The following is a 25451-nucleotide window of genomic DNA, read 5'->3' on the forward strand; positions in this document are numbered from 1 at the left end:
GAGTTTGTTGGACCCTGTTAGGGACTTCAGTGGACATAATACTTGAAACATCATTGCGCTGTCACAGAAATGTGAAACATGTGCCAAAGATGCTTAAACAACTTGTACATCTCTCTTTTTTTTCTGCGTGTCTGGGATAAGGGAGAGTGTACAAAGCCCACACAGCTAGGCGAAGGACAGTGTGTTATCTTGAACGTGTTTTGTGCTTTCCGGATAAACCACTATCATGTCTTAGGGCATATACTTGCCAAAATGACTTTATTTACAATATTGACCTTTATTAGAGGCTCTCTGGGTATTATTGTGAGGCCATGGATGAAATACATGTGCATGGGGAATATAAATCAGTGTTGTGTAAATAAATAATTATACATCTGTAGGCTGTGGGCCTAATTTAAGCATTTCTTTTTTTCCTCTGTTGCTTGAGGTTTGAGCTCACAACCTACCCTGTTTCTGAATGGTAGCAAAGAGGTAGTTGCGAGTTTTTTTCACATCTGGCCAGATCATTGAAGCTTCAAATTTTAGGGCATTTTACTCTAACCTTAGTGATATTGTACAGTGTTGTAGAGTAGTAGCTCTGTAGGATTTTGACTGAGGAAGTCTAACCAAAATACCATTTTGAAAGGGATGTCCTGCAAATGCACTTCCCTTAAATTAGAAGTTAAAAATTAAATTATTCTTGCAGTGTTTTGTGGCTATTCTCAATAACAAAAACTGAAGGTAATGTAAATACCACTGTTGCATCTGAGAGACACAGATCAGCCTGATTCCTCTATCACTTTGCCTGGGAATCCACTGCAGCATCACCTTCAGTTTGACAGACTGCTGAATTCATAATGATTAAAAGCTTCTGTGCACAGAAAGAAGAAACATAAATTATTTAGGATTTTAGTTCCTGCTCTGAGGAAGGAAGAGGTTTCCTTTTTTTCTTCAGGAGAGGATTTGAGCTTAAACTTAGCCTTGAAGCTGCAGTTTGCATTCATTGTGGCAGCAGGTACTGTTGCCTACAGGACGATTAGCTTTTCAAAGTGGAGCACTGGCTAGAGCAAGGAGATCACAGGAAGGTGGAGTGGGAGCAGTCATTTTCCAGAAATAAAAATGAGGACACAGATGACCCTTTGGCTCTTAGTAGGTTCCTGCTTTTTGCATCTCTTTGCATAAGCAATTACCCTTCAGTTCTTCCTGAAGTAAAGCATGCCAGTAAAATCCATCTGCTCTGCACTGCTCTTGCTGTCTTGTGACATGGAGCCAAGTGTCCTTTACATGGACTACTTGGATCTAAATATCTAGCTCCTGATTTAGACCTTTATACAGTGAGACACTTAACTATGTTCCAATGGCATTTTTAGAGATTGTTGGATGAGGAGAGAGGGAAAGGGATAGCAGAAACGCAGACACTGTGGATTTGCCCTCTTGAGGCTGAATTGAGAGCCTACACATACCAGTGCACTTTGCTCCCTTTTTTTTCATGTTGCTGATGTTCCCAGGAGTGGCAGATATACCAAATCTGCTGGGGTTAAAATAGGTCTGGCCCCTCCATCAGTTTGATGGTGTCATCAGGTACTGATGCATTTAGCAACCCAGACTGAATTACACAGTCAGAACAGGATACAGCCCCTTTGTCCATGTTAATCAGAAGTTCTGCCCTTGGAGTCAGAGGGAAGCCAGCAGTGAGGTGCTAGTAAATAAAATCTGTCTTGTCCTTTTGTCCTTTGTATATTACTTCCTATTTTATTCTGCTCTTTTCTGGTGCTGTTTTTGGTTACCCTTCTCTAATGTCAAGGAACACCTGTCTGTGATCCTCATGTTATGCATGAAATGTAGACAGTGCATGCTCCTGGCGTGCTCTGTTAGGATCCCATGGATTACGCCCTGGCTTTGTAGTCTGGCAGCATGAGGCCCTAGATGACTATCGTGGGAGTGCAGACAGGAGTGGAAGGTGCTGTTTTCCTGAGCCAAGGAAACCATGCTAGCACATGCATGGCCACCATAGTGGGGCTGTACTGTGGTGTGACACTGAGCTCTGGAAAGATGACTGGAGGAGCCTCTCTGCAAGTTAAGTCTTGCCTGGGAGCTGTTCAGACTGGCGTGGGCAGTCCTCTTGCTGGCTGCTGTCAGAGTGCTCTGAGCACTGGGTACTAGATGGCACTAGATGAGACATGCATCCATTGCTCTTTATTTGTGCTGTCAGGTCTGCTTCTGAATAACATAGACTTGTTTCAGGTTTCTGGGGTTTAATAGAATTAAAACTCTAGAGGCTGGAAAGGCGTTTTTGTCAAACTAGAAGGTTTTTACAAGTAATACGATGTATCTGTTTATTCATGGCCTATTTTCACCCAAACAAAGAGCAGGAAAGAAGAGGCAGTAAAAGTATTATAAGTAGTTTTGGTCTTTCCAAAAAGGATTTTGATGTCCATATAGAGCTTTGGTCTGCTCAAATTTTGTATGGTGATTCATTCCTTCTGCAGGTTCCAAACTGGTTCATTGCATCATGTTTTCCCTGTAGAGATCCTTTGTTCTAGCTCCTATTCCTAGGATGTTTCAGCGGGGTGTTTCATCTTCTCTGGTTTTACAGCCAATGAGGACTTCTTTACCTTTCTCCTAAGCACTGTTGCAAGCATGGGGAGAAGTGGTGGGTTGTTTTTTGGATGTGTTTTGTTGGTTTGCAGTGGTTTGGTTTTTTTGGTTTTTTGTTTTTTGTTTTTTTTTTTTAGCCTGATTGGATTGTTTCCACCTTTTTGAGAGCATCAGATTGGGAAGGTGAGAGAATATTTACTACATAGGGCAGCTTCTCCCTTGGAGAAATGTGGGAACAGGCGGGAAATAAAAGGTAGTTCTTCTGGGGGTGCCCTGACAAAAGGGTAAAACTTGGTGTGGCTGGGTGCTAAATGGTGTTTGAAGACTGGCTGTATGCCCAGTAAAAATCTCAAAATGCCTTAATTAAGAAAGGATTTGACAATAATGACCTAATATTTGAGGAGATGTGCTAATGAAACTGTGTATGTGTGAATACACAAGTCTACTGAACTGTGCTGTAACAAGCCTTCTGGTTTACTGCTCAGTGTGGATTTCAAGCATCATAATAATGCAGCCCAGAAAGGGGCAACGTCTTTGATAATAGTATTGGATTAGGAAATAGTCTGGAACTGCATGCTGTTGGAAAGATAGATGAACACACGTTGCTTGTGCCAAAGCTCTTCAGACTAGATGGAAGAGATGAGGTTTTATAGATAGCAGTAATGACATGCATGCCCTGCTGTGTGCAGAGACTGCCCTGGGAACCAAACAAAAAAACCTAATTTACTGTCTTTGTACTTATTTTGAATGGTTTTGTGTGGACTGAAGATGTATTGTAGTACTTCAGAGCTGGTGTTTCATCAGTGTGCTGGGAAGTAAATACTTTGGTACCTGCTTTGAAAACATGCTGGTGTATTCTCACAGTCTGCTGTGGAGGTTGCCTTCATGGGTCTGTCTCGGTGCTGCGCTGCAGCTCTTCCGCTCTACATACAGTGAGCATCTGCTTCACTGTCACTGCACCAAGCTCTGCGTGATTTAGAGATACCCAGATACAGTAACAAAATGCTATTTTTAGTTCTAGCTGATGTGGAAAATAAGCCCTATGAATTTAAAGTGCATCTTGAGCAAGTAAGACATGCTATTAAGATATGAAGGTTAGATTTGTGGAGGTAAAGAGAGGACAGGTAAGGCGCTGCTGAAATGAGACCTGTCACTGTGATATTTGATTCAGCTTATACCTGCTTCAGACTAAGCTAATTGTTTCTGGAAGTAGAAAAACTGTTCAAAGGTAGAGATGTTAGAGAACATTGGCTGCGGTTTGCTGAAATGGTAGAAGTGCAGAATCAAGGGGAAAGTACCTAATTTTGTTGTGTCTAAAGAGTGACAAAGTCTGTGGAGGTCGACTTTTCAAACAACCCCAAAGAAGTATGAACTGCTACTGTCTGGTCTCCAACACTGGCTGAGAGTACTTGTGTGGTCCCTGCTGCAGCGGCTGCCTGGTAGGGCAGCTGCTGACCTCACAAAAAGTAGTGAAATGTTTCTTTTTGCACAGGAAGGTGGCCAGTGCATGTATGTCCATTCATGGCTGCAGGTAAAAAATGTGATATTTTCTAATCTGTAAAATAGTTACTCCTTTATTTTCTAAATTTATTTTTAATTTAATTTTTGCTAATGGCAATGGACTTCAGCAAAGTATATGCAGACTTTTCGGCTCCTTAAATAGTAAGAGGAAATTTTTTATATGAGGGCTAATCAACTATGGGAAGAACGTCTATTTTGTAAGAATTCCTCCAACACTTCTTATTTGCCTCAGTGTTTGGGTGCCTTCAAAATCCAGCTGGCAGAGAACTGTTTTAATGTGAATTAATGCCCGAATCCTTCTCCTCTGATGATAAATGGAAGCATCTGCAGTGTTGAGCTGCCAAGCTAAGCAGAATTTCCCTTAAGCAGCTCTCAAATACTGAATTGTTCTTAGAGAATAGATGTGTCTTTGGATTTGTTAGCACTTTAAATGTGGACATAATATTTGATTGAAAGAAACAGTTTTAAAAAGTGCACCCTGAAAAGATTTTTGGAGAGTGAAGCTAAACTATGCCTCCAGGAATATTCAAATAATGTTCCTTACAGTTTCCAAAGAAAAATTACACGGACTGTGACATTGCTGAATGATATATTCAGCTGGCGAGACCACCCACTTCCTCCTCCTCCCTCCTCATCCTCCTCCTCCCATTTCTCCTTTTCCAGTTCCCAGCCCACGGAGTCCCATAGCAGATCGAGCATTGGTGCTGTGATGCAATTCAGAGGCTGTTGGTTTTCGAAATCACTAAGTCGGTTTTATTCTGAGGACAAGCTTTGTTTTCAGAACATCTGGTGAGGAGAAGCTGCCAGCAGCATTTACATTGTGGATATCTGCTTTTACTGATTTTTTGCCTGTCTGTGCAGAAGGAGTAACAGCAAAGGAATGGAGACCTGATTATTTCTTCAAGCCTGTTTTCTTTAACAAGAATTGCTCGCTTCTGCCAGTAGTGATTTAAAAGCATAGTATGTGACAGTACATGGAGGCTATTTCTTGCTTGTTTGTCTTCCAATTTCACTGAAGACATGTTATGGTCCCCGAAATTTTCCTTATCCAACATGCGCATAAGGCTGACAGCAAAGGGATTGCTTCGAAACATTCGTCTACCTTCTGGCTACAAGAAAAGCACTGTTATATTTCATACAGGTTTGTGTGTTTTTAATATGATGATTAGAGCATGCATTGAGTGAGTATCTTGTTTACTTCAACAGCATCTTATTTTTAGCAAGTAAGAACTGTAGTGGGCATGAAAGTTTTTGAATTTCAGACAGAAGTCTGACTTTCAAGCAAAGTAGTTTCATATTCTGAGCCTCTGCATGTATGCTGAGCTGCTTGTTTGGAAGATAGTTATTCTGTTTGTGAAATGCAAATTGAGATTTGCTCTTTCTTTTCACAAATCCAAAAATAGTATCACGAAGTCTGTGCTATTAAATATTTATCTAATCATTTTAATGGTTATCTGCTGGAAGCACTGTATTTTCTGTATCTTGATTGGGTGCAAGGAGGGAAGCAGGGATGGAAGTGGAATGAATACAGGCTGTCATGGTGTGGTTTTCTGTCTGTGGGAAATATATGAATACTTACCTGTAGATATCTGTTATCACAGTTGTGCTAAATACATCTTACTTGCAAGTGGAACAGACAAACTTTTGTGCCTCTTGTTTCGAGACAAACCTAAAAGATACAATGTTTTGAGACACTGAAGACAAGTGTGTGTGTGTGTGTGTTTAATTCATACACAAGCACAGAGAACACAAAAACCAAAAAGAACACAAAACCCTGCCCCCCCAAAATTCTCAGCTGCATCTGACCTGATTTTTATTTTCGGTGTCAGGCGAAGCAAATAAAGCAAGTTTATGGAAGGTGGGCTTTATTCCGTGACATATATGTGTATTTTGGGGGTGAGTGGTGGAAGATGATTTTTGTTTGAATTGAGCTGGGTGACATCTAGAGATACCCAAGAGCATCTTGCATAAGTATTTTTCTCCACTGTACTATTTACAATTTTCTTTCATTTTACTTAAAGGGGAGCAAGCAGCTACATAAGCTAGTTTTGCAGAAGCTCTTCAAGACTTCCCTCTCTCACTTGAATACCACCCTTTTTGCTTTTATTTTCTTGGAGTTGAGTGCTACCAGTCAGCTTTCCTTACTGTCCTGCCTTTTCACACGGCAGCTTAAGCCATTTCCCTTGTCATTTCTTATCCTTGCCAAAGTAAATCCAGCTTCAAAATTCTTCTGGGACGATAAATGCGTTTATGAACATAATACAGGCCAACTGTACAATATAGGCTTCTGTTTGCAGGTTGCTTTTGTTGGCTTTAAATGAGGATTTAAATACCTTGATGCCAAGGTAAAGGATATCTTTGTGCATATAACTATATAAATAATGTGGAATTTCAACATAACACATACTCCAGGACGAAAAATCCTAAAGGAGAAGATAAAGGGAGATAATGTTCAGTCTTCCAAATGTTCATTAAGTGCTACTGAAATTTCTGTAATTTTGGAAAAATAAATGTCAGTGCGTGTATCAAGACAATTCTACAATTGTAAGAATCAGCTTTTGATTTCATTTATTTTGTGATTTTTCACATTGAGTGGATGTGAAAGCAAAACCTACCTGAAGGTCTCTGTGAAATACAATATGTAAAGTAGATTGCAAGCCCCGTGTTCTAGTTGAGCAGCACTACATTAAATAAGAAGTGCTGAATGGACCTAATGTGTGTTTTCTCTATGTACAGTATGTACAGACTAATAATACAGCTCCGAAGCTTCAGAGTTTTTTGCCTTCTTTCCCTGTTCTGCTTTGCTGTCCTTATGTCTTGTAGGAAGTTAGTATGTTAGCAGAAAGCTGACCAGTGGTTAGCTAGAGCTGAGTATACCAAAAAAGTAGGGCATATGAAAACCAGGTCATAGTCTGTAGGGGAGAATGCAAGTATGTATAGATAATACTGCAGGTTTTGAAACAGCAGAATGCATCAAAGCTCCTTAGTAATTATTTCAGGTTCATAAAACTCAGCAACAGTACATGAGGCAATGACTGTGTATATCACAAGCATAAAAGGTTATTTTCTGTTGCTGTTAAATGCCAGGAGGAGCCATATTTAGTTCTGCAACAGCAATATGACTGTCTTTTCTTGTAGTGGTTTAATTTGATTAAAATGACATGTGGCTTCTTTCCAAGGTCACATGAGCAGTAGGGACAGTAAACAGTAGAGAGGGTGTCAATAAATAAGGGAAGGGATAACTGCCAGAAGGAATTTCAGGGTCCATCTAGGAACATGAATATGTATGAGTGTTATGTAAACACTGAATTCCTGTTTTGATGTAGATTGCAATTCTAATAAGCATTATCATGAATTTCATTCTTTGCTCCCTTTGATCATAGCATAGATCGACTGTCTTTATTACTATAGACCATCCTTGAGATACTTACAGCAATTGTTGAAGTGTAGAATTTAAAGTAATCTAGAGCACAGGTCAGATAGGATTCTTCTGTTGTCTTATTTTGCTTGACAATTGCAGTGCAGTAACTCGGTGAGGTTAGAATGTAAGTGCTGTTGGGAGGAAGAGGATGGAACTTGTTCTTGGGTTTTCAGTCTGACTCGGGGGTAGTTCTCCTGATAAAGTTTCTTCACATGAAGCATGAGGTTACACAGAGTTGTTTACACGGGTGTTAGGTTATTCTAGGTTAGGTTAGGTTAAATGGATCCTTGGGCTGGGTATCTTTGCACTACTTGTATTGTCATTCATGTGGAGGTGTCAAAGTACCTAGAGTAATTCAGATATCTTGCAGCATAACCATGCAGTCTGTTCAGGGGAAGCCAAATATAATCAGATGTTTTTCTCATTGGAAGGGAATAAATCCAGGTGAAATTTAATGTAATATTTAAAATGTTTTTTAAGGTGTTTCAGCATGTTGCCTTGTGTCTAACTTCCATGACTCTGCTCTGCACTGCTTCAAGGTCAGGATATCCAGAAGTTTCTTCTGTCTCATCAAAGTATCATTTTGCTCAGCACCTGCATTGTTAGCTGTATATAATGAGTGCCCTCTTCAGCAAAATAGAATCCTGCTACCTTAAGGAAATAATTTATTTTCCCATCCTGTGACTTATAAAACTTACTTGTAGCAAGTAACTGCAAAAATCTAAACACTTCAGAACTGCATAAACATGGGAGAGAGAGTGGGAACCACTGTCTTTCAGTGATGAAATATTATGTTTGCTTCCTTTATTGAACCATTTAGGATTTTTACCAGAGTAACTAAAGTGCTCTTATGTTCTTCATGCTTCAGTGGTGTGACAGAGTAAATCATCATCTCTCTGTAGATCATCAGTTCTCTATAAACTGTGAGAGGAAGACCTTCTCTTATGAATGGTTCAAAATATAGTCTTGAATTGCTAATGTTTTCTCTTGTATAAAGATAAAAGTCTGGACAAGAAACTATCTTTGCAAATGGAGGTTAAAGCTCTTGTGCTTTTTGTTGAGAATTTGTCAATGTTTATTGTTTTGTCTCAAAATGTTTTCATCCAAGGCCTCTTGCTTCTTTTCCTCTTTCTTTCCTTCCCTTAAGCAAACTGTACTTGGTGCTCTTGTCTTACTGGTGGCTTCCATTGCTCACTAAACATGTCTTTTCAGCAATACCAGTTTTAAAAGCTCCCTGGCTAATAACAAGCAAACACCACAAATGTGTTTACTTGGGCAGCTGACATCCTTTTTCAATGAATTCTTCCCAAAGCTGTTCTTTGATCACATTGGGAGCTATAAAATTACTTCTGCGTGTTGCAAAGCAGGGCTCTTAAAAAAGGTTTCCGAAAGCTTGAGATGTCATGAGTTGTTTAACTGTTCATATCACTTTTTTCCCATCCCCCTGAAGACTAAGTGAAGTACTGGTTAAATGTCTGACGTTACAGTTTAATACAACACCATAGGAAGATACCCAAAACACTGAATCCTAGTCTACATCCAGAAGTCTGCTGGAGAACTTTTATACAGGACAAGTATGTTAAATATTTATGTTATCCATCAAGGAAAAGAAATGGTTCAGAAGTAAAGCCAGCTTATCCGTTCTGAGCAAAAGAAGTTGAATAGCTGGAAACTATTCATCATGGGGGATTTTGAATTTAATCATGTTCCTGTTTAAGTCAGTGACATTCTGCTCCTGACTTAATCTATTCAAGACGGGTTACTAAATGACCTGCCTGATGTGCCTGATTTCAGTCTTAGTAGGTCATAACTTCAGTAGGCATGTACATGATAACTGAATGGAGATTCTTATTTTCAGGTGTGACGGCTCTGTGTTTCAGGGTTTCTAAGTACAGTTTATACCCTATGCAAGTCTCATCCAATGGATGTGTTTACAATAGCTATGAAATAAAGATAGCAGTAGTAATTTCAAAGGTAGCCTCAGTAGCAGAAAGGATCTGCCAAGCTCATCCAAAACCCCACGCCCTAAACAACAAAAGAAACTCCCCAACCCAACAGAAAACATGCCAGAGTCAAAACAGAGTAACTTATATGTGATGTTAACATTTAACCTAGGCATATATTTAATAAAGTATGAAAAGGAATTGAAATGGGGAGCTTTGCCCCCAAAAATATGAGAAAGAACAACTGGTATGCTACTGCAAAACAGATGCATAGCAACTTGTGTTCTACTCCACTGTAACAAGTGATGTTGGATTTTGTTATTCCTTCACTTATATATATTAATTATATGTGAAGGATGCCCCAAGTATTTGCCAATATGAAATAAATAAAATTGTTGCTTCAAGCTCAACCTCATAAAAGAAAATTGGAGAGTAAATTGGAGAGTAAATATAAAAGACATAACAAATAATCTCTACTAGTATTACTACATATTCTAAGTGTGCATTTTTTCCCACTTGACATATGTAATAGGTGGAAAGGGTCTGGCTGCAAGTTCTATTGCTGTGAAGTAGGTTAGGGTTTCAAAATGACAGGCAGCTACACTTACACTTAAAAACTTGAATAGCTTTTAAATTACTTCAGGGGATTTCCAGTGTGGTAAAGCAAGGCTTATACTTCTAAATCTGCTTCTTCCAGTTTAGCAGATGACTCTGTTACCATAGAAGAAATAGCTTGCACCATTCAGACAAATGAAGTATTACTACTTGTTCAGCTCTTCTAATCTGGACTTTCTAAAACATACAGCAATAGCTTTCTTTTGAGGAACAGACCATGACATTTCAGTGGTAGAATGCAACATTTTGAGTGTCAGCCAATTGTCTCACAGTCTTGTGTTACCCTTCTTTCTTTATTGGCACAGAAAACTGATGTGCGAAGAATAGAATTTCTTCCATTTCTAGTTAATTTCATTAAGTAATGTGTAGATTGGGACCACAGTTGCCATTCTCACTGCCATGAATGGCAAGAAATGGCAATTTCTGTTTGTAGAGATTTTGCTATTAATTTAGTATCATGTACTGAAGCAGCATGGCTAATGTTTTTACTATTTTAAAAAATTATATTCTCTCAGTATTGCAATGCATAGGAATAACCTGGTGATGATTTGATATCTTTACAGCTCTTGACTGTTTTGCCCAATATCATGCCAAAACCTAATTTGTTTGGAAAATTATTTGCAGGCACACCCTCTATCTCTCCTGGCTTGTCTTTTAGGAAAAGAAATCTGTGAAGGCTTCAATGGTCAAGCAGTCTGGCTGGAATAGAATTGTCTAACTGTTGTTACAGTTAAACAATAACAAGTTAAAAGCTGTTACTGTTAACAACTAAAAATGTTAGCACTATCACCAGTACCTTTCTACTATGTCCACCAACAGATCACGGAGTGTGGTTTCTGTTCTGTCTCCTACGGGGACAACAAAATAGCATTTGATCTGCTGAGAAGTGAATGTATTGGCAGTGTTACTTACATCTTATTACAGTTACTTACATCTTATTACAGTGTTACATACTTAAAATAGTGTCAAATAGTGTAAAAAACAACATCCCATGTAATTTAGTTGTCCAAATACTCAAATGTGGAAATAACTCACCTTAAATAACCTGAATTGTATCTCCACATGATGTTGCTTTACAGTTGCTATTTACAAACCTTTCATTGGTGTCATCTTTACTGATGTGTAGTAATTGTAGCTAGGGCATTAAATAACCTGGGGTCCTATGTTCAGCTCCTGGTTAAATTTATATTTGCTACTTCTTGTCATGGTAATGTGCTGCTTGTATGCAATAGCAAATAAAAGATCTTCCTCAGGATCCTTGTGTAAACACTTTGTATGTGATGTTATGGAAATACTTCTAGTTAGGCAGGAAATAGAACAGCTGGGAACATCTGTGGTAAAATTCTTTTAATGAAAGCCCATTCTTTTCTCAAATGTATTACAAATGGTACTCATTTATTACTTAACTTCTGTAATTATAATTTTAGACTCTCGGGTACTGCTTATATCAGAAGCATCCAAATTATAAAAAATATTCTGTTGGTATTTATTACAAGAATAGGCTTTGTACTAAGCCTTATCAGCTATTTTAAGTTGTAAAACAGGATTATTGGAAATGTTTCCTGCAAAAGAAGAAGAGAACTTTCTTAGAAAGCCAGTTGCAGTTCTTCTACTCCAAGTAAAACAGAAGACTAGGAAAAAATTGCTTTTCTTAGCCTTAAACATGGCTATGTTGTGTAACAAATATAATAAGGCTTGCTTATTTCCACAAGTATTACTGTACAATCTGCCACCTGCTTAACTCACTTATCAAGTTTGGACATTTTGCTAATTAAAAAGATAAAAGGTCCTGATACAAAATGAGTAGCATAATCCTATTAAACCTGTATTTCTGTATTTCAGGAGGGACCTCAGTTAGGATTTAAGGTAAAGGAAAGCAAGATGTGTGTGTAATGTGCAGTGAATATTTTTCTTGCTGCCTTTCTTAGTGGCACAAGTAAAGGTGCTCATATTTGGAGATTTTTCTTGAGGATTGACCTCACATATAGGTTTTGGTCCTTGTGGTAAGTTATGGGTATGCCCCAGTGAACGCCACACTTACCTGAGGTGTCAGCTCCTCAAGAAGATTTGTTGTCTTTCCTCCCTCCCTCCCTCCCAGCCCCACCCAGTTAAGCAAAAATGTCTGCCATCTTTGTAGTTTGCTAGCTTGAACAGAAGAGATTCAGGGGAACATAAACTGCACACAATGGTTTAAACCTTTTCCACAGGAACTGCTTGGTCTCCACAGCAGGCATGACAAGCAGTCCCCCCTTTAGGGAAGTACTGGTAGCTGTCAGGCAGAGTTTGCCAAAGTGGTCTTCAGTTGTGCAGCTTAGTTAGGAGTGGCTGGAAAGAGAGGTCCCTTAACTGCTCAGCAAGCAGCAGAAGGACTTTGTGCCTTTCAAAGGGTGGAGATATATTTTTAGCTAATAAAAGTGCTGGATGCTGCCCTGTTCTCTATTTTGTTTTCAGCTTGGCAAGATGTTTTCAAATAGGCTCCAATATGTTGCACTTAGGCCGTTCCTGAAACAATGGTGTGCAATGTCCCAGGCATGTCCCTGGGGAGATATCTTTGCTCTTTAATAGCAGGAAAAGTGCTTAACATGACAGGAAAGACACAAATAAGTCCTTGATGTGGTGACTGCCAAGATCTATATAAGCACGTTTTCTGTGTCTTTTGAAAATCTGGAGTTCCAGCAGCACTTAGAGCTGGTATGAGGTGCTTGTGATGCAATATTTTCTGTCTTGAACTTACAGTGAAGCGTGGAAGATTGAATTCACATGAATGATTTAAACCAGCAGCAACTGAAGTGCTTCTATTAGGATGCTGTTCTATTCTGTTGACCAGCAAATGGTTTTTCACTGCTAGGGTAGCTTTAAAGTACCATTTCAAGTTTAGTTTTACACACACGTTCATCTATGTTGGTATTCCTTAAAACATGCTATCCTGCTGTCTCCTTAAATATATTTTCCTAAAGTTGTGGGTTTAATTTTGATAGTTTAAATTTTCTTTTATTCTTCAGAGACTTAATGTTAATTGTGCTGATATGTGTAATCAAAAGGATGAAAAGCACAAGTGCTTAAACTGCAAATTAGAAAAATGACATTCACTTGTGTGAACCAGCCCAGTAGGAGTGATTATGTGCAAAAAGCATTTTTAGTGCTTTAGAAAATCAGTACTGATCTGGAGTAACTCAGAGTCCTAACTGAGCTGTGAAACAATGTAGAAATAGGTAATCCTTTACTTAGACACAGAAAAGTTTGTTAAAACTTCCCTTATGGGATCTTGTCATGCCAAGGTAGCCATCTGCCAAGAGGGTAATGGATTGTCTCTGCCCTATTGTGAGGAAATTATGGTACAAATTAACACTTTTTGTAAGGTAATTGCTTGGTTATTTTTTAGTCATGGGAAAACACTAAATCTGGGACTGATCCTGAACTTGTCAAATGAAGTCAGTGCAGCTGGGGAGGAGCAGCCTGATGGGTTACCATTTTGGGCTGTGATTAAAACCCGTCAAGATAGTGATTGGAGCAAAGTCATTGAGTGATGCCATAGTCAACAATGTTGAAACCACTGCAGTGTTTTCTGCATAGCCCCTAAGAGTGCTGGTTCTTGAAGGGATTTGGGAATTTGATCAGTTGTTATAAACTTTACTTTTCTTAGTTCATTTCCAGCCTATAAGATTAGTCATGCCTATATCATCGCTGATTTTTTTTTTTTTTAATCCTTGGAAAAAATTCCTGTACTAGCTTTGTCTCTGAATTGGGTTGTACTCTATTTTATACTCAGAAATTTGTGACTAATCTAACAAAGTGAATCTGTATGTACCGAAAAAGAGAATTTGGATGATCATCGCTTTTTTTTTTTTTTTTTAATCCTTGGAAAAAATTAATGTATTAGCTTTGTCTCTGAATTGGGTTGTACTCTATTTTATACTCAGAAATTTGTGACTAATCTAACAAAGTGAATTTGGATGCTAACTTTGATATTGCAAACTGTGGCCATGAATTTTTTGAGGACAGTCTTAGAATTTAACTCCTCAGTGATGTTTTGGTAGATAAAATATGATTACATTGGATAATTTAGCCCTCATTATAGTGATTCCTACATGCTTAGAAGTGCTGTCACCTTGCTTTTTAAAGAATATTATCAGCAAATTTGATTTTTAATCTGAATTTGATTTTAAATGACTGTAGAGTTTCATGAACACAGGAAGATGTGTTTTAGCTTCAGAAACGTTTTTGGTACAAAGGCAATAATGCAGGCAAGGCTTTGGAGGCTCTCTAAATTCCTACTGTCTGCCCTACTTTTTCTTCCATAATATCCTTTAGGCAGGATTTCAGTGCCATAGTTAAGTCAGTGACATTTGTTAGAGTCATATAACATCAGCTCACACTAGTGTGATTAGATAAATAGTTTCTGAGTTCAAACTGGAAGCCATTATTTCCTCTCTAGCCAAGATAGCTGCTGATACTGCACAAGGAAAAATGTTGCATATTAATGTGCTAGTCTTGTGGTCAAAAATGTATTTTTCAAGTCTCTTCTTTGTACAGTTATTTTCAAGGGAAGATTATGGTTCTTTGCAAATTGCTAAGCCTTACATACGCTCTTCTCTGAAGGACTTCGAGTATTTGAGAAAAAAAAATCAAGTTCTGAATCTAACATTAGTCTGAGCTAATATATGTTCTGAGTGTTAGCTAATATGTTGGTTGTGAAGAAAGAATTACCATGTTGAATTAGAAGCAGGCACAATTGACAAAGTGAAGTTCAGTGTTTCAGTCAAAATTCCAAATTTGTTCTGATTTGATTGGTTTGCTGGTTTTCTTTGTCTTTACTGCAACAAAGTAGACCTCTATGGTACACAGCAAAAAGCAGTTTGCAAATTTAAAGTATTAATTGTATATGCTATAAGAGTCCTGTTTGGAGTTCTTCCTAGTCCTTTCTTGGGTTGTTGAAGCCAGGTTTTGTATGTAGATATAGATTTAATTTATGATGCAAAAAATTAAGTCTGTTAACTTCTCTTACTTGGGTTTGTAAGTAACAGTGTCTCTTCCAGTCACTTCATGTTTATCCCTAGCATACCTTATAGTGCTTTCCAGCTTTTTCAGAAGGAAGCACATTAAACAGTAGCTGAAAAACAGTTAAGCTGGTCTCACATCTGACTTTCCTGAACTTAGGAGACTGCTCTGTGTGTGTGTGAGAGCAGAAGAGAAAACTCAGCTAGCCTTCTAGCATCTGTGTGAAATGTGGCTTGAAGAAAAACTCAAGTCAGTGATTTCATCTATGTGAAATCAGGTTGGGTTTCATGTGGAAGAAAACATACAATGAAAAAAAATACAGCAAGTCTTACCTTCTTTGTGATAACACTTGAGGTGAAACTGTTGAGCAGTAAAAAACTTTTTGAGGTAAAATAATTGAGCAGTCCGGTGAAATGCCTTTTATGTCTAGATAGTGTTTAAGTTGCTTCAACAAGGAGTGATGTAAGTGGTTTCAGGAGGCTTTTTCCAGCCCTGTATTCTTGATGATGAGCATGTTAGTATTAAAGAAGGAATATATTCAAGTGTTTTAGCTTAAATGGCTTCCTCCTTTCTGACTGTGTTTCAGTCATTTCACCCATGGTAGGGTGTGAGGGCTGGGAACTTCACTAATACTCAAACAGGAAGAAGCTTGTATTGGCATCATTCTGCTCTCGGGTCTTGTGTGAGGATTTCTACATGTTTATAACACAAACACTCTCTGAGTGTATGCAGAGAGTATATGGAGAAACAAAGGGATCAGGATTTGTACTGAGGAGACAATTCCTTGGATCTGGGAAGGTTTGCCAGCAGTATGAACTAATCATGGTGGGACCCCTGTCCCCAATGACTGAGTCCTGATTTTGTGGACAGAGGCTGCAGAACACAGGGCAGAAATGCGGCATATCCTGTACTTGAAATGAAGCAGTAGAGGGCACCAGACATTAAGGAGCAACTTTTTGTACAGGAGTTGGGGAGAGAACAGACTCAGAGAAAATAGGAGTAGAAGGGAGAGACACCAATCTTCAACATCACTCTATGCTTGGGCTTGGTTTTTTGGGAAGTTGTGTACTTCATGGATGACAAGGCACAGCTGCAACTGTAAGAAAAAGGAGAACTGCTCACATGTTTCTTTGCCTAATTAGAGAAATACCTGAACTAGAAACTTACTGAAACATAAACCCCTTATGTAAAATAAGAATAGCTTCCAGTATACTGTATATTTTGAAGTTAGGAAATTCAAAGATTTAAGGTTGTCTGTAATGTATATGATGAACTGATGTAGCAGAGTTCAAATACCTGAACTGAGGATAATACATTGAGATGTAGTTCAGTCTTCATTGGTCAAAGCATCAGCGCAGTGTAATATCTCTGTGCAATTACTTTCCATCTTGTTATCATCTTTTTCATTAAAAATGGATGACAGTGGGGTTTTTTTGAGGTGTATGAAGTAGTTTCATTAATGTAGATATGGTCAGTCCTTCTAATATCAAAATACCCATGCTCTAGGCTTTCTAGTGCAATAAACTAGTTCTGCCATCTTTCTTTTTTCCCCCCCAGACAGTGATATGTAGCACTGTATGGGTAACTAACATGTGTTAGGCTTAGTCCTAGTTCAGAACAAGCTAAAAAAAAATAAAATCAAGCATCAGTATCATCCTTGGTTGTTTGGAAAATAACCAGGACAACCCTGATGCACTGATAGCCTATCTGGTGAATGTTAGAGTTGTTTTCTGTGAATTGCATTGCACTCCAAATTTGTTTGTTTTGTTTGTGGTCATCTCTGAATGTATGGTGAGCTTATTAATATTTTTATCTTAGTAGTAGACATGCAACTCATATTTGTGCTTGCTATTTACTAGCTAGATCACACAGTCATGCAGAATATTCTGAGGTGGAAAGGACTCACAAGGGTCATTGACTGCAGCTCCCAAGTGAATGGCCATAGAGGGATTGAGCCCACAGCCCTATCATTAGAACCATGCTCTAACCAACTGAGCTATGAAGACTTAATTCAGTTCTACATATTACAGTTCCTGTAAACTTGACAAAATACATTGTGAATGCAGAGGCAAAATCATTTTCTGTAGTAGGTGTTCAAAGCCCAACTATTTAAACTAGTTTTCTGTTAAAGCACACCTGTGGTGCATGTTGTGGGAACCATAGTGAGATTTTAGAAGAACATAAATACTTCTGAGGTTTCCCTTTCCTTTTCATTATTGTGTGTATAAAGATAATATCCAGTTCTGGCTGGAAACGGGGAATGAAAAGGGATAGATTTAAAATATTGCACTGAGGCTACACGGCAGTGCTGTAATAAAGTCAGTGGGTGAGGATAGACAGAGACTTCCGGAACACTACTTCAAACTGAATGCCAGGATGCAGGCACTGAGTAATATGTGATGGCTCTGCACTCCCCCTCCAGGCTGTACAGCATTTAAAAAATACATGCTGAAGAGCCTTTGTACCCCTGGAAAAAAAAAAAAGGCAGAGAGATTTCTGCTGTGTGTTTTACTCCTGCTGAGTCAGTTTAAGCATCTAGGTCAGGTATCACCTACCTGCAGTTAAATTTTGTTAAGTTCTTGCATCTTTCTTAAAAGGCTCTCTGGTGGCTGATTGGTTTCTTCAGAACAACTTGAAAAGGATTTGATGACAGCTGAAATAAGCTGGTGTTCCTGGACATGGGCTAGTACTTGACATTAAAGAAGGGAAACTCAAGGGCTTAGAGTAGAGGAAAAGGAGAGCTGCTGTACTGCTTTAGGAGGCATTTAATTGTCTTGGGCTTCACATCGTGTTGATGAAGGGGGAGATGCAAGATAAGAAGTGTTATTTCTCTTCACCCATTTGTTTTGAGATAAGACCACAGATAAAGAAGCTTCTGAGGTACAGCATCTTAAGCATTTTAGTTGAGCAGATGATCCAGGTACAGCTCTGAAAAATGAAGTCTCTCTGCCGAGAACTAGAACTGGCTCCTGACTGTCATGCTTGAAGCGTGAACAGAGCCAGTTGGGACTGTCTGCACCAGCTTACACAGACAGGCCTGAGGCAGAGCTTAGAAACAAAACATCACTTCTTCAGGAGTCTGTCTTTGTACAATCACCAGCCTGGACTGTGAGAGGCACAGGAGGAAGGTGTGTGTTCACCACTTGCCAAGATGGATGCAGGCAAAAATTACAGTTGACCAAGCTGTGAAGGGCCTGGGGGGTTTGAAGACTTCCATCCAAGTCCAGCCTTGCCAAGCCGTCTGCAGACACCATTAATTTAGTTTTGTGACTGCTATTCTTGTGTATTTGTCCAACCTGGCTTATATTATAGCCCAGAGCAGGAGTTTTGGAAGAATTTAAGGTGGTAATTTACAGCTAGCTGAATTTTCAGGTCTTCTCAACCATGATGTATGTACTGCTGCAGAATAAACCCAGCAGCTTCCTTATTTGCATGGATGTTCTTAAGTTGTCTTCTCCTAATGGGCATAGCTTGTCACAAGGCAAACTTTAAAATTACAGCCATGAGATTAAATGGCAAATCAGTCTTCCTGTTGCATTGCTTAAATAACTTCTACGCATTGTAATGGGAGGAAGGCATAATTAGAGCTGTAGAAATAGGGGTGCTTTGTGTTTGCGGGTTGGCAATTGTCTAAAAGATTTTTGTGTCTCTGTAATGCAAAAAAAAAACCACCTTAAAAACAAAACAAAAGACACCCCCAAAAAACCTCAAACGTATCTCACACAAAATACACCAGATTTAATTTAAATAAAATAAGTCCTTTTTTGTTCTGCCCTAATTCTTAATGTACAATTGAGAGGAAATCCTCAACAGAGGTTGATGTTAGTCTATGAAATCAGGAGTTTCCTAAACAGGAAAAACTGTTAACACACTTGAGATGCATCAAAGATAGAGACAGCTGATGTACAGCAGGTGAAATAGGTAATTCTGAGACAATGAATTCTAGGTTCTGAAACTTGTACATTCATAAAATGTTCTCAATCTGTTGTTGGCTATCAAGTATTCCTATTGAGAGACAGGTTGTAAAATTCAGAGTAGCAGCAACTTCCATGGCCTTAAAATTTGCTTTGTAATATTAATCTATAAATTTAATTTTAGATAAGACTTTAAAGAGTTTCTTCCAGAGTGGAGAAAAGTAAAAGAAATCTGTCTGAAATCTATGACAAGAGGGTGATCTTTACAAAGATTCCTTATGATCAATCAGCCCATCTTAGTTTAAGTGAGGAAGATACCAAACACATTGACTGCATTCTGGATAGAATTAATGTATTCATATAGAGCAAGAGTCCAGCTTCCAAGAACAGGTTTTTTTCAGTGTATTACATCAGAGCAGAGAACATTTGGCAATTAGAGTGGGTGCTCACACTTGTAGAAAACAAGCTGCAGCTTTTGGATTTGGTGATGTTGGCCAGAAATGACAATTACAGCACCTAATTTAGTCACCTGAGCTTCATCAGCCAGGCTTTCAATGTAGCCTATGTAGAGAAAGGCTTCTCTCAAGCACTCATTGATGTTGTAGTTAGGATTCTGCTCTAAGTCAGTGTCTGCAGGAACCTGTTCCACTACAGAGGGACCAAGGGGTATCAGTGGGAGAATTTTTTTTACCCCCAAACATTTGTTTTTGTTGTGGGTGTTTTGGTTTGGTTTTGATTTTTTGGTTTGGTTTTTTGTTAACTCAGCTGAAATCACTGCTTCATGGAATCACTCTTTGTGTAGCTATACCTTTAAAAGAATCAGAAAGTGAAATTATGCATGATGGCACTTGAGATATTTATCTTGGTATAAACACAGGATTCACGTTAGCTGCCTAAAGTTTCTAGGAATACTTAGATCTTGGAGGTTACATCCATGAGTCTGAGAATACCCTCCCTTTCACCTGTTTTCCAGTTTTATTACAACAGAACTAGGGGAAGTAATTTCAGTTGGATTTTGCTGTCTGACAAGGTCTTTGCAAATGGTTCACCAAGTGAGATTTTTAGAAACCGCTAAGGTATGGTGAAGAGTGGAGTGAAAATTACACTGCATAACTGAATTACTGCAGCTGATGGTCAGGGGGTGCAGAAGTACTGCTACTGCTCTTACTTGGCTCTCTTCACCTACAGAAATCTTTTGTCAAACATGTTACGTGGATTCAGGCTTCAGACTGGGCTTCTGCAAGCCATGTGCTAGTCTTTAGTGGTGACTGTGAATAATAATAATGCTTGGGAGCTCTTGGGATAGCTATTCAGCTAGGAATGGTGCAAGGAGCCAAAAGGGGAAGAAATTATACCTGTGGCCTGTAGCTGTGCTGGGAAATCCCATCAGAAAATCCGTGTCTGGCCTTCTGGCAGGTGATAAAGTGACTTGGAAAAAACCTCCAGCATCAGCTTTGTGTCTACCAGGGGCTGTCATAGCAAAAGAGTCAGGGAATACCTGCAAGCTATGAGGTGCTCTATGCGGAGGGTGCATCTCTGATACCTTCCTGGTCCCATTAGTGTGCCTGGGCTAGTGTAGGAGGAGCACTGGCAAACCAGCAGTAAACTTTCACTGGAGGCAGGAGTCCCCAGATTGGCCTTTTGGCCAGCAACATTGTGGTGATTGGGAAATTGTGGATCTCTACATGCATGGGCTATTGGCGTTCCTAGTGATGCTTTCCAGCCCAAAACAATGCTGAGGGGAGTTATTGCAGTTACTGACAGATAACATGGGTTTGTGCTCTGGGATCACCACTGCCTCTTAAAGCACCCTGGAGTCACGACAGGGCCAAAAGTGTGGTGTATAAGTTCTCCTGAGCTCCAGCTTGTGTGGTCTGGGTTCTGTTCTACTAGGTGTTGTACTGAGTACTTTCTCGCCTCTTTGAAAGCAGAGACTGACCCCTTCTGTAGACCAAGACCTACAAGGTATTGGTAATTTTTTCCAAATTGAATCCAGCTTAATTAAACTGCTGTATAACAGCCAACAGGCAACAGCCTGGTGCCATTAATCTATCTGTTTTCACATGGAGCCTAGACTTATTAAGAGTTTCATGCTTAAAAATAAGAAGCCTTAGCTTTTCCAGAGAAAAGTTAACACTCAGACCTGGTAGCTAAAAGGCTTGGCCTCCTTAACATGGCAAAAATATCTCATTAGTAATTTTCCCCATATTGCTGTGATAAGCCTTTATTGTTTGTGGATTAGCGGGTTTCCTCAGGAACTGTGTTCTTCCAGAGATTGCCAGAAGGGTGTTGCTTGCTGTGTGAATAAGGGGAGCGCTCAGTGAGAGTGGGGTATTATCAAACGTGTCCACAGATGTACACCTGAACCTCACATTAGCAGGATAGGTGCATAATCACCTTGTTGAATATACAATTGAAATAAATACACACTGTTGAACTGCTTGGCTTTCAGCTCCTGCAGGCACTTCAGGCTTCCTTTGAGCCTTTGTGTCGTAAAGGAAGGGCCAGTGCGTTCTCACAGAGTGTTTGGCTGCATTGCAACAAACCTGGTTACTGATGCCCAGCCGTACTTTGATTGATGCACAGATCAAGTGACTGTTGGGAGTGGCTTTCGGGGTGACGTCCCACGTACAATGATGTCAGCGAAAGATTTTAAAAAATTCAGGTGTGGCATAATCTGCCAATTAAACTGATTAGTGCTCTGGCTGAGTACTGAGAAGGAGCTCTGACTACAGCCCTGCCTGTTGAAGTCTTTCATGTAGTACCTTTGGCTCACCTTGTACGAGACTTTTACCAAGTGCCTTCACTGCAGGGTGCTGTAAATTGTGGTAGGACACCATACCAAGGGCTGTGTGCTTGCTCACTTGCCATCAGGGGAAATCTGATACTGGCTCACAGATGTCCCTGACTGTGTGGAAGCTGTGACACTGGAAGAGGTCCTGCGACTCCCGTGGGATCGGGATGGAGTGCATCGCTGCTCTGTTGGCAGAAGTGAAAGCTAGCCAGGAGGCAATGCAGGCTGGGCAGAAGGCACTAAAGCATGATGTGGAAATGTCTCAGAAGGAAATCAGAACTGTGTTAGCATTGCAGAGGAGCCAGCAACAGGTGAAAGAAGATCTCAAAGCAGAGGTGAAGTCCAGTCACTTGGATATAAGAGCTGTGCTTGAGGAAATCCAGCGAGTAAGAGAAGAAATGGAAGCTCGATTAAATACTCAGGCTGATCTGGTGTTACTGATCAAAGAAGTGAGCACCAATTTAACATGTGTAGACAAGGCTTTCCAGAAAATGGAGGAGAGGCAGAAAGTTTTTACTAGCCTGCATCTTCCCACGAGAGAAAATGTTGAGCAAGGATTTTTCTTTGAAAAATGCTTACACCAGACGCATATGGGTTTTGAAAGACCTGTGGAAGTTAACAGTTTGGATGATGAATATGAAAAGAAGGTGCTTGGGGGTAAGACAATTGTGACTGTAAGTGTGGGGAGAGAAGTGAGGTTATTTCTATTTGTGCTTGTCAAGAAATTTGTTTATCTTGGATGCTTTTAAGAAATGTAATTGTTTTTAGAAATTGAATGTCTTGCTTAAAATAATTTGTAGTTAGTGTAGATACTAATACTACTACATATAGCTTCCTAGTACATGATATGCAAAGGAAGGCTTTGATTTGTTTCTGCAATTCAAAAAAGTGTGTTAGAGATTTTTCTGGTACTCCAGCAACAATGCACAAGATAGGAAGCTCAGGAAACCAGTAGCACAATGCAAGCTCTGAGGTAGCCAGCCAGACAAATACTGTGCCAAGTACTGGGCAGAACCCCAGCATCTAAATGTAACTTTATGGAACACACCCTATGTACTGACAGTTGTGTATTTCTTGCCTCTGAATGGCTGTTAACTAGAGATGCTATGCATGAGAAGCAGTTTGCTTCATGGAGAAGCTTGGAGTGGGGTCTAATGCTCTCCCCAGTGAACTGGAGACTGCTGTGCCATCCGTATAATGGCTGTTGTGGGAGTGAGAGGATTTCTGGACCTTTTCCAAGATCCAGATCATATCTTCAGTGAATGATTCAATCATCAAAAGGCTTAGTCTTTGCAAAATCACTGCTATTGTTTTTTTCTTTACTGGTGAAGGATAGGACTTTGGATGGCGATTCTGTCCAGTTACTGTACTACATGCAGTACTTGAAAATCTGATTTTCTGTCTTCTAAAACCAAGCTTTCCAACTACCAATCTTTCCATTGGGTAAAGGGGTTTTGAGCCTGCTGGAGAGGTGTCTAGAACCTGATTTAAAGGAGGAAATTGTTCTGTGTTACAAGTCTGACTGTATAGACGTGGCAGGTGACCAGGCCCAAGTGAGAAGGGCTTGGGCTGTTGACCAATACCATCTTTAAATTAGACTCTGCCATTGATGTGGTGGTGTCAGTAATCAGACTCATGATGCTTTTGTCTTAATGAAAGCATGGCTTTTGTTTTGACACCACAGCATGCCTTCTATACAAATCTGGAAACGATCTGTCATTGCCCAGAGGTACGTAGGCCATAAATAAACATCGTAGTGTCAGTGGTGTTAATCTGTAGAGGCAGTTCATGCTACAGAGGGCTCATGCTTTTCAGCATTTGAAGTGGCTGTGTATAGCACACGTCTATGATAAAATTGCCAACAGGAATGTCACTGAGTTTCACTTCATGCATGTTTTTTGTTCAGCTTTTTTTAGTGTAGTATCAGGGGCTGGCTTGGTTAGATGTTTGAATGAGCTTCTTGGAAAATACTTGGTGGTCTGGGCAGCAGGATAAAAGCAGTGGTATGAAACTGGCAATGTGATAAGGGCTGGCTGAACTGGAAACAATAGATATTTGGAGCCTTTTGTCATTTGTGGTTAGCTGTTGTATCACTGTATTTAAATGAAACTTCTTCATTAGGTAACTAACTGTGTGATGTAATTTTTCCCTAGCGTAAAAATTGTCTGCAATTGTTCAGATTTAACACAGCTCTGTCAGTGTCCTAGGGATGGTTGTAAAACTGATTTCAAATGTTTAATTAAATTATGATACTAGCATCTGTATCAGTGAATTTACCTTATACTCTTACATCAAGGATAATGCTCTAGTTCTCTATTTGTCATAAGTGAAGAATTCAGGAAGGGAGGTGGAATATATGGGAGAGTAGGAGTATGTAAGGCGGTAGGGAAGGGAAGAACTGACTTCTACATGTTTATTCTCTCGTCCCTGCTCTTCCCCCCACCTTGATTATTATTTGTTGTGATTTTTGAAGGAGCTTCAGAAGGTAACCAGTAATTTTCTACACACAATATCGTCCATAAGATTGCTGGAAATTTTGACATGGTTGCTCTCAGATGTGAACAGGCATTTGTGTAAAAGTGTCTACTTAAAAGACGTTGTTACACAGTGAGAAAAGAAGTGGTCATGTTAGTTAAATAGTGGTAAAAATAACTGGAACTGGCAGCCAAGCTCGATTCTTTTGTCCTACAAATTTATATTTTGATTTGGGTTGGTACACCTTTTAATAGCTCTAATATTAAACTGCACAATGGTATGTTTCTAATTTTAACAGTCTTTAACAGTCTGCATCTCTGAGCAGAAGTGTAGGGAAATCTCCAAGAATACAATGGCATTTGAACATTATAAAGCACAATATGTATAAATTCTTGCCCAGAGTGGATTTATCTGGAAAATTAATAGGCTTGCGAGGCACTTTATACCAGGCTCAGTAAGGATAGCATAGAGGACCTTAGTATTTTGAACAGGAAAACCATTTTCAAGGACTTTAAAAACAAATGCAGGCTGTGGAAGGCTGATGTATTAATACAATATGTCAGTCAGACTAACAGTAACTGAGAATCAAAGCTTTTGTTCTTAATACTTTCTCCAGTTGTGAGATTGAACCTTACACTGCTGGGATGATTCTAGGGTCATTTGACAATCTTCAAACCAGGTGCTTGAGATTCAGAAAAGATTGAGTCTTGTTGCTTAGTTTGTTACCTGTTTTTTTTTTCTGCATGTTCCTATCTTTCTTTTATCCAGATCTCACCTCTCAGGTTTTTTCACTCTATCATGAAGAAATCTTGTTAAGTTAAAACTGTACAAAGTAATCTGCTTAGATGTCTTCATTAAATTGCCAAGGGTTATTTATCTATTGCATCAGCCTTTCATTGCAAAACTGTTTGCTCATTCCCTTTGTGATCAAGGGGGGAAGACTGGCCCTATATGCACAACAGTACTGTACTCCCATTCCAGTCTGAAGGCAGCAGAGAAACCTGAAAATACAGTGTTTATGAGTCAAGTGCTGATTTATGTAATCTGTTTTCCTCTGATGTGAGGTGATTGTGTACTGTGAAAGCATCGAGGTTGCCACAAAACTAAGAATATTAAATCAATAGTGTAATTTCAGGACTGTGAATATATACTGAAATCTATTACATTTTAGAGCTTTCTTAAAGTCTTATCCT

General features: G+C 39.3%; 1 protein-coding gene across 1 annotated transcript in view; it reads left to right on the forward strand.

Moving 5' to 3' along the window:
• The window catches only part of MTUS1 (microtubule associated scaffold protein 1), a 119779-nt gene that overhangs the window by 63072 nt on the left and 31256 nt on the right, over positions 1-25451 (forward strand). The window contains exon 11 of the mRNA XM_039699845.1: positions 21924-22440. Within this exon, the coding sequence (XP_039555779.1) occupies positions 21924-22440 (517 nt within the window). The remainder of the gene's footprint in view (positions 1-21923; positions 22441-25451) is intronic.

The sequence above is a fragment of the Passer montanus genome, unplaced genomic scaffold, assembly GCF_014805655.1.
Source record: "Passer montanus isolate IOZ18808 unplaced genomic scaffold, ASM1480565v1 scaffold14, whole genome shotgun sequence".
NCBI classification, from domain to species: Eukaryota; Metazoa; Chordata; class Aves; order Passeriformes; family Passeridae; genus Passer; species Passer montanus.